This window comes from Magnolia sinica, chromosome 3 (genome assembly GCF_029962835.1).
Source record: "Magnolia sinica isolate HGM2019 chromosome 3, MsV1, whole genome shotgun sequence".
Taxonomy (NCBI): Eukaryota; Viridiplantae; Streptophyta; class Magnoliopsida; order Magnoliales; family Magnoliaceae; genus Magnolia; species Magnolia sinica.
In genome coordinates, this window is record NC_080575.1 from 119,573,229 (window position 1) to 119,583,683 (window position 10,455).

Below are 10,455 nucleotides of genomic sequence, written 5' to 3' on the forward strand. Positions count from 1 at the left end.
ATATAATGGACAATCCACATCAAAGGTCAGGCCCTAATAATGAACGGTCCACATCCAAGGTAGGTTCTGCATAATGGATGACCCACTTTGAACTTTTGTCTCAAATGATAGATAGTTCATGTAGAAGACGAGCTCCACATGATGGATGATCCACACCTAATGTTTGTTGTGATGGGCGCTTCATGTGATGAATAACCCACATCCAAGGTGAGAAGTATGAATGGACATGCTTATTTAAAAACGACAGCAACTCCATTTAAAAAAGCATTTATTCCAATGTTTTAACAAACATACTTATTTCAATTAAGAGCTCTTTTGGGTTATGCAAAATTAATTTTACCAAAACAAATGAACTTATTCTAAAATAAGTGCTAGAATTAAAAGTGCTCATTCTTTAGCTTATTGGATTAGATAAGAGATGTTAAACTGGACCTTAGTTTCATGGAAAATAATATTTCATTTCCTTTCCATGAATTAGAAAAAGCATTTAGGACATGTTGATTTATATTGTAAATGGAGTGTAAATGAGTAATTATTACTTCTCACATCAGATTGGAAGAGAGGAATTTCCGGTGTAATTAGGTCTCAAACCATAATTGTGGCATAAACATGTTAAAATCGAACCATAATTTTGCCTATAAAATTTGTGGAGCTCATTGTTATGTATGTGTCTGATCAATGTTGTCCAATTGTTCTATGTGCTCATTTTAGGGCATAAGCTCAAAAATGAAGTGGATCCAAAGCTCATGTGGACCACACTGTAGGAAACAGAGGGAATCATATGCCTACCATTGAAAGCTAAAACGAGCCTAAGGTTGACAGGGATGCATACCTATTATCAAACCTGTTTATATATAACATCACACATACATGGATGAAGGGAAAACACAAATATTAGCTTGATCCAAAACTTCTGTGGGCCAAGAAGAATTGAACAGTAAGTGTTCAATTCCCCTTATTTCTTATGGTGTGGTCTACTTGAGCTTTGGATCTCATTTTTGGGCTCATCCTTTAAATGAATAGAAAAAATGGATGGACGGCATGGATCAGACACATACATAATAGTGGTTCCCACAAATTTTAGTGGAAAAAAAATAAAAAAATAAAAAATAAAAAATCTTCTTTTCCTCCATTCCCAACATGCTGACATTGTAAATAACAGTGTAAGAAATAATTACTCATTTATACCGTATTTTGGAAAACAAACAAGCTCTTAAAGAAAAGATGTTCCAAGTCCTTGTACTCCCCTACCTTCCACCTCTGCCTTCGTAGATATTACAAAAGCTAGCAGCATTTTGAAAATAATGGGAATCCTTGCTCATGGGTTGCCTTGCATTCATAATAACTTTCCGATCCAGTAATAAAGATACTTTCGGAGGAGCTTTAAGTTCCCCACATGTAGCTCACAATTTCCTTCCCTGCTTTCACCTTATACCCTTTCAAGCTGATCTTATCCAGAACAAGCTGGACTAGTTAGGACACTAGATTCTATTTTCTATGCTTGACAATAATCCAACTTGCTCGATTTTCAAAAGCATTGAAATAGGCAGGAATGGGCCATATTGATGCTACCGTTCTCTGTAAAAATGTCCGTAACTAACATAAGAGTACCTCTGAAACTATCCTGATGCTTTGATTAATGATGGGACCCTCCCCCGTCCAATAGTATTATTTCAGCAAACATGTGTCTGCACAGAGCTTAGGTGTTTGTTCAACCAATCTGATAATGAGTTTGTGAGTTATTTACAGTGAGTTGTACAATTTTGGGGATTTTATGTCAATTAATATATGAAACGTACGTGTATAATTTCTCAATGCCTAGGTATTAAGTGTCATATTCAAATAATTGCCGATGGACCATTGAACTTGGCGCATCTGATGAGTGAAACAGTTTTGACTTTTTCAGACAGGGACTGCTCTTAGTGTGCCCTACGTGATGAATCGCCCTTCAACATGTGTGCCAACAAGACTTTGTTCATCGGATTGCCTGCCACAGCTGAGCCTAGGAAGTTCTTGCCCGTCGGAAGTTAGGTGTGGCCCACTGATGTTTGCAAGAAATCCGCCCCTTCCATCCAGTCCATCCATTTTGTCAGCTTATTTTAGAACATGAGATCAAAAATGAGGCTGATCCGAAACTTTTTTTTTTTTTAATTCAAAGGGCGCCAGGCCCTGGTTTCATTTTAAAATCTCAGGATGTACATTCAGGTATGCCCAGGAAAAAGAGCTGGGCAACCAATCATAGCTCTCAAAAGGAGAGCAAAACCAAATACTCACAAAAACTACAAAAGGAGGAAAGCTAACATTCTCTAATAGCCTCCAGCCCCACCTTATCAAGGAAAGGGAGCCCCCTGATCTCAGACGGTAGGCATTTCCCTCCACACTATCTCAGACAGTAGGCATTTTCCTCCCCACTATTTCCTGTCATGTGACCTAGTTAAGTTTCGGATAAGCCTTCCATGACAGGAAATAGTGGGAAGGGAAATGCCTACCATTGAACCTTTCCATGGTCCACCCTGATGTTTATGTGCCATCCAAAACGTTCATAATACATTCCCACTGAGATGAACTGAAAACATAAAATATTAGTATGGTAATAAACTTCTGTGGTCCCACGAATGTTTTGGTTGTGGGCATCCAATACTCATCATTTCCTGTTGTGTGGCCTACTTGAGTTTTGGATCAACCTCATTTTTTATCTCTTGTCCTGATATGAGCTGACAAAATAAATGGACAGGGTGGATTTCTTGCAAACATCATGGTGGCCTCACCTAGCTTCCAACTACAGGAACTTCATGCGCTCAACTGTCGCAGGCAATCATCTTAGCCAGGCCAGTACACTTACCATGAGAGAGAGATTGCACCATAATATGGTGAAAATAACATGTACATGGAGAGAGAGAGAGAGAGAGAGAGAGAGAGAGAGAGAACCATAACGGCGAGGCATCAGGTTTCTTCAAATCATCTAGAGGTCTCTGTCAGGGAGACCCCCTTTCCCTAGCTCTCTTCATCATTGCAATGGAAGTCTTCTCTGTCAATTTGAAGATGCTTTTCTCTAAAGGTGGATGCATTCCATTTAATTTCATGCGCGGTAGCCCAACCATTTCTCATCTTCTATATACGGACGACATGCTGGTCTTTCTCAACGCTAGCAAACGCTCACTCGCTGCTCTGAGGGATTTCCTGCGCATTTTCCAAGCTGCTACAGGACAAAATAAATTCCTACAAGAGCAGTTTTATTGCTCCTTCAAAATGGTCGGCAGCCAAAATCAGATCCACAAAGTTGGTGCTGGTATTTGGCCAAGCAAGGGCCCCTCTGGTTAGAGGGAGAATAAAGGCAGCTGATTTTCAAGCACTTCAGGAAAAGGTTAGCAACAAAATTTCAGGATGGGCAGCGAGGCACATCTCTCAAGCAGGAAGAGCTACCCTGATCCGTCAAGTCCTAAGAAGTGACCCGATACATATCATGGCAGCAATGCATATTCCTTTGAAGGTAATTCAAAATCTGGACAGCAAATTCTCAGATTTTTTTTTTGGGTTGGGCTGACGGGAAAAAGAAACTCCATTAGATTGCTTGGCAGAAAGTTACCAAACCAAAAGAGGGGTGGGGTTTGGGAATCCGAAATCTAAGGGAGGTACTGAATGCCCTTTGCATGAAAGCTCACATGGAATGTGAAGAAAGGGAAAATCAGGGGGTTGTGGGTACAACTGATGCATACCAAACATAGCAGGGATCTGAGCGATGCCACTTCAGCTTCCATGCGAAAAAACGCATCCACTTTATGGAAAAAGGTCAGGTTTTTCCTACCAATTGTCCAAGAAAATACTCTTTGAACGGTGCATCGGGGAGAAGCCAACACTTGGGTTGAGAATTGGAGTGGATTGGGACCTCTCTAGCACCCCGCCACTGTCTCAATCCCTCCTGAATTGAGGCAGCTTCAGCTAAAAGATTTTCTTAGGAAATCAGGTCCGCTCCCTCCTTCCAGGATTTTTGAGTTTTTGCCTCAGCCTGTCATTGAGGAGATTTTCTTAAGGGGCTTTGCAACCACGGACGAACCAGCAGAATGTATCTGGCCCCATGACCCATCCGGAAACTTCTCTCTAAAGTCTGCTTGGAAGATAATCAGGGACCTTCTGCTCAGATCTCGTGGGGGGAGTGGATCTGGGATGTGAAAATTCTGCCAAAAATTTCAATTTTTATCTGGCGGCTGGTTCAAAACGCCATACCAGTCGATAGTACTGTTCAATCAAAGGGTATTGCTCTGGCCTCTAAATGTCACTGCTGTCAAATAGGAACCATTGCAAATCCAAATTTGGAAACAATCAACCACTTATTCCTCTCTGGGCACCAGGCGGTCCAACTCTGGAATCATTTTGAGGGTCTCCGTGGCGTTACCTCGGTCCCTCAGAGCTCTGTGATCGGTAGAATTCAACAATGGAGAAACGTGGCAGCACCAGGTTCCGCCTCCCAGCATATCAGATCTTCTCTCCCGCTACTGATTCTCTGGGAAATGTGGAGAGCAAGGAATGAAGCAACCTTCAACGACAAGAAGATGAACGTCCAAACGTCCATTGCCAGGATCAATTGGTGGGTCACCTAGACAATCCAAAACTTCCAGGTTCTTACTTCTGTCTCAATTTCTCGTAGGGACTCCCCCTAGTGCCTCACAAAATCAGACCTTCGTCAATTGTGATTAAATGGATTCAACCCACTTCGTCAATTGTGATTAAATGTGGACGGGTCTGCTAGGGGTAACCCAGGTATCTCTGGAGGCGTAGGGATTTGCAGAAAGGATGATGGCTCCTTCATTTTTGCTTGTCCACTGGTTATGGATATGGGATGAATAACCATGCAGAATTACGTGCAATTCATGACGGATTAGAGTTTTGTCTGCAAAAAGGAATAAACAGAATTATAGTATAATTAGATTCCAAATTGGCTATGGATATTCTAACGGGAGAGGTACTTTGCCCATGGAATTAGAAACCATGGGTGAACAGAATCAACAATCTGAGGAAGTCAGGAACTTGTTCCTTCAAGCACATTCTTCGTGAAGGAACTGGTCCGGCAGATAGCTTGGCGAAAGTGGGGAGCGAAACACAAGAGAATATCTATATCTCCACATCCATTCCCTGCCCAGGGAAACTAAGGGCTTGATTTTCCTGGATAAGGTGGGCCTTGGAATGATTTGATCTGTCAGTTAGCCCTCATTCTTCTATGTCCATATCCTTGTTTTCTTTTTCCCTCATGTACAGTGGTGGTGTACGATAGGCGGCCCGTCCCTTTTTGTTGAGGGGCTCGTCCTGAATCTGTAGGCTGTACGCAAATGTCCATTTTGAGTTTAATGAAATCGTTCCTTTAAAAAAAATGTGTTATGCATCATTGTTGTCATGTGTTACAAGTCGCTCCTGTCATGTGTTAAAGATCATCATTGTCATGAGTAACGAGTCTCCATTATTATGTTATAACGTCCTGAAAAATGCCCCAATCATCCGAACAAGCTCTATACCGCTCGTTAGTTGGCCAATAGTTTCGAAATTATATAATAATGTCCGTCTCACTAGTCTTAATGTCAATCGCAGGTGGAGAACCAAGAAAGTGCACTGAACTACTCAACTTAGGCCAAAAGCCAAGTGTTTGAAACACATGAATTCCCTAGGTTGAAATCTGAAAACTTAAGTGAAATAGACCTTTTGATCTTTTGCAAAGTTGTAGCTTTCTGACCATTAGATCGCAACCAAACTCGAGGCCCCGATCGACCACTAACGACCGTTCATCGCAGTAGGGCCCCCGCGGTCGATTGAGGCATCCGATCTCCCTCCAATTTGGACCAATCGCTCATCCTATGATGGGGCACTTGCCCCATGGCGGGGATGAGCCAGCGGGCCCCTATAGGGGCCCTCTAAATCAAAATCTAGCCCACTAGGGGCATGCATGTTAGAAAAAAGACACTTGGGGTCATTTAAACACAATTTTTGGACTATATAAGGCCCAGAAATTTACTTCCTCACTCCCATACGAATTTTCAGCTGCAAGGGAGAGAGGGAGTGCGGAGAAGTGGAATAAAGAGCTCCTTGGGGGAGCAGATTTGAGAAAAATTCTCCTTATCACTGCCCACAACGGACCCCACAACCACTCCCCACCATAGAGAGTGGTCCACCGATGATAGAAAGGTAATTCTCTAATCCTTTTCAAATTTCTTCCTTGTAAGCCATTTACATGCGCCCTTATAAGCTAATCTCATCGACATATGGCTTCGATATACCCATCCACAGACCCAAATTCTAGTGGTAGCACTAGAAATCCAATAAACTGCTCCTATGTACGAACTATTACCCTTATGTTATCGATTATTGAACCTATGTAGCAATTGATGATTATATAGTGAAAATTTAGAATTTGCATGCTAAACAAATGAGAAATTCGTAGTTAGAACATCCTCCATGACTTGTAGCTTATCTAGAATAAATGATAATTGAATGCATGTTAGAATAGATTGTCTCTACTGAAAACTCCATGCCCATATGCTCTACATTTTTCCCTGACACATGCACCTAATTACTTTAATGTTGTGAATTCTGTAATAATTGAATAATGCTCCTGCATTTCCAATTGATTGCCTATAAAAATTGAGATATCCTAATTTTTTGACATGTATGTTTGCCTATTCTTGAAATAGAAATGTTTGTGGTATACTATTAAATTTTAGCCTATTAGTCAATTGGGTTGGCTAGCAAGCAAAAAAAAACTCACAAGGGGAGCCTTATTAAATCGACTGTCATGGGCCAATCCGACTGATTTAGGCCAAAGACGAACAACCGAAAGTAGTTAAACTACATGGGATGCTTACATCAAGTGCCAGTTGCGCTGTAATTCACCTGAGTCAGCCGAATTAGTCCACTAGCCGGTCAATAATGTGTGTTTACCATGTATGGTCATGCTTCCCTGAATCTGAAGCACTCCATACCTTTGAGAGGCCTACTATTAACCGTTAGTGATATGATCCCTAAGTCTTGGGAGCCGGGCATGGTGGTATATGGGATGCTGTGTCTGTGCTGTTGGCCTATCACTACAAGAAAAACCACTTTTAGCAACGAAAATTTTCGTCGCTAAAATCCAGATTTTCGTAGCTAAAACAATTTAGCGACGAAATTTTTCGTCGCCAACTTCGTCGCTAAAAGACCGACGTACATGCCATTTAACGGCGAAAAAATTAAATCGTCGCTAAATAAAGACTTGTAGCGACGAAAATTTTCGACGCTAAAAATCAATGTTCGACACTTTTCGCAGCGAAAATTTTCGCTGCTAAAAATTTGCTACTTTTAGCGCAAAACTTTTCGTCGCCAAAAAACTACGAAAAACTTTTCGCAGCGAATATTTTCGCTGCTAAAAGAACTGCGCAAGACTTTTTAGCAGCGAAACTTTTCGCTGCTAAAAATTTGTTACTTTTAGCAGCAAAACTTTTCGTCGCCAAAAAACTACCAAAAACTTTTCGCAGCGAATATTTTCGCTGCTAAAAGAACTGTGCAAGACTTTTTAGCGGCGAAATTTTTCGCTGCCAAAAGTATCTGTTTTTAGCGGCGAACATTTTCGTCGCAAAAAAACTATCCAAGCCTTTTTAACAGCGAACATTTTCGCTGCTAAAATACTGTACAAGACTTTTAGCAGCGAAAATTTTCGTTGCTAAAAATTCGTTACTTTATAGCAACGATAATTTTCATTGCAAAATAAACTGTACAAGACTTTTAGCAGCGACAATTTTCGCTGCTTAAAATTCGTTCCTTTTTAACGACGATAATTTTCGTTGCAGAAAAAACTGTACAATACTTTTAGCAGTGACAATTTTCGTTGCTAAAAATATTTCCGTTATTTGACGACGAATATTTTCGTTGCTAAAAACTTTACAAGCCTTTTTAGCAGCGAAAATTTTCGCTGCTAAAAATTCGTTCCTCTCTAGCGACGATAATTTTTGTTGCAAAAAAACTGTACAAGACTTTTTAGCAGCGAAAATTTTCGCTGATAAAAGTACTTCCGTTTTTTACGACGAATGTTTTCGTCGCTAAAAAAACTTTACAAGCCTTTTTAGCAGCGAGTATATTCGCTGCTAAAAATTACAACACTTTTAGCTACGAAATTTTTCGTTGCTAAAAGTCTTTTTTTTTTTTAAATATACTTTTTAAAATTGCGCTTAAAATTCCTGATATACACCTGTTAACAATATATTTCATCATATTCATCCTGATATACACCTATTATACAGATATTTCATCATATTCACATTCACATCCATCTAATTAAATTAATTCAAACCCAAACATAAACTACATTCATCCAAACACAAACAATCTAATCCGCACCACATTCATTCAAAACTTAACATAATAAACAAATATAAAAAAAAATCACGCAGATGAAGGTGGAGGCACTGGGGCATCAGTGGGTAAGCGTGCAGCGATAACCTGAAACATCTCCATCATCCGTCGCTCATGCTCCACCCGCATCTCCTCCATCCTCTTCTCTTGCTCCTCCCTCTGCCTCGCTAGCTGATCGTTCATCCTCCTCTCTTGCTCCTCCCTCTGCCTTGCCAGCTGCTCCTCCATCCTCCTCTCCTGCTCCTCCCTCTGTCTGTCCAGCTGATCTTTGATGTCATCGACAACGACCCGTAACTGCTGAACCTCTCTCTCTGCAGTATCAGCTCGGCGTATGGCGCTATCGCCAACGACGATGGATCGGCTGGAGGCAGCTCTAGCGGGTGCCATGAGCTTGGCACCATGGCCAAACCCACGCACATATCCAGAACGGATGCCAAGCACCTGACTCAAGATCTCTGGCTCACTCCGCTGAGTACCATCGGGAGTGGGCTGACTGCGTAAGGTGTTCATCTCCTCCTGTAATGAAAACATATGAACTTTCATAATAAATGACATTATTATAATTTAATGCAAATAAATTTTACAATGTAAGGATCTTTACCCAAATCTCGCTGGCTCTAGGATGTACCCAAGATCCTGTCGACTGCCGACAGTGAGTCCCTTTGTAGAAGTCTACTGGTCCGGGCTCCTGGCCAGTGACGGAATCTCGCTGCACAATCGAAAAGACAATAAACTTAATATAAATGCATGGAAAGAATATATAAACATAATAATTATCAGTACTTTCTTACCATGTCGTGACGAAGTCGTACAAATGACTTTGAACCAGCTACGTGGTTCACTTCTAACTTTCCTCTATTGTCAGAATTTATTTTGCTCCTCTTCTGAACACGTTATTCATAATACATTGTTATTAATTGCGAATTTAATTATTACGTTAAGATATCATAAATATGTAAATATTACCTGAAAAGAATCAGACGAAAACCTATCGCAGAGTATCCGCCAGTCCTCATCGGTCACGTGCAGCGGTGCGGACTGTACGGCCTCCTCGTGGCTCATGCACCGCTTGTATTGCCGGTGTAACTTACTGCGGTAATCCTTGAACCGCTCCTTCATCATGTCGTCGACGGCATGAGAGATGTGCGGAACACTCAAATCCAAGTCAAATTTATCCTGCAGTTTTGTAAATAATAGATTAAGATAATAAACTTATTTAAAAAATAACTTAACTGTAAATAAACTTTTATAAAATAAATTTTAATTTAATAAAATTTACCTGAAGGCGCTGACGGATGAGCTGCCGCACATCATCTGTCACGTCCCCCCAACGGGGAGTGGTGGGGGGATCAGAGATCGGCATAAGACACCGACCTCCGACGTAAACAACATGGCATTGTTCCCAACAGGTCTAATGCAGTCCTGTGGGAACTCTACCGTCACCCTACCCTCACGCGTAAGTCGCTCTAAAAGCAACCCACGCGTGGGTCCACGTCCTCGTCGGCTAGTCGACGACGCTGTTGCAAAAGAAATATGTAAGTTTAAACATAAACAGAAATCATTAAAAGAAATATACGCCTAGACTTACATGCAGTGCCCGGTGTATGCGGGACCGAGGGATCAGACGCCTGCGATGCAACATGTGACGGCGATGCTGGCTCCGTCACTTCACGAGTAGAAGGGGTAGATCCTGTGCGCGAACGACGTACTCTCCCACCTGGTGCCATCACTGAATATGTGCGAGCTACGAACTTATAAATTTAAACAATGTCAATACAAGTGGAATATACTAAAACATTATACAAGTAGTGTTGATGGTACAATGCATGTGTTTATGCTTAGAGAGATGATTAAAATATGATTAGACCATTACACTATAATGCAAGCAGAATATAATAAAACTGTAAACTTTAATTTAAAATCATTGGAAATTCCATTATACATTGTCATTCTATATTAAATACACATATTTCGTTGTAATACGAAACAACTTTGAGGTAAACTATCTGAAGTACTCCCTGCGCAAGCTATCGTATACTTCAGAAGCATATGTCATTTTGTGCGAAGCACTAGACATATTTATAG

At 41.0% G+C, this 10,455-nt stretch overlaps 1 protein-coding gene across 1 annotated transcript; it reads right to left on the reverse strand.

The window, feature by feature from the left end:
* Window positions 1–4,866: 4,866 nt before the first annotated feature.
* Window positions 4,867–9,952, reverse strand: LOC131239127 (uncharacterized). Its single transcript, XM_058236685.1, has 6 exons — window positions 9,650–9,952; window positions 9,337–9,546; window positions 9,162–9,254; window positions 8,972–9,079; window positions 8,534–8,886; window positions 4,867–4,888 (listed from the first exon to the last, which is right to left on the reverse strand). Exons 1-6 carry the CDS (start codon window positions 9,731–9,733, stop codon window positions 4,867–4,869), a joined length of 870 nt encoding a protein of 289 aa, XP_058092668.1. The 5' UTR covers window positions 9,734–9,952.
* Between the last annotated feature and the right edge of the window lie 503 nt (window positions 9,953–10,455).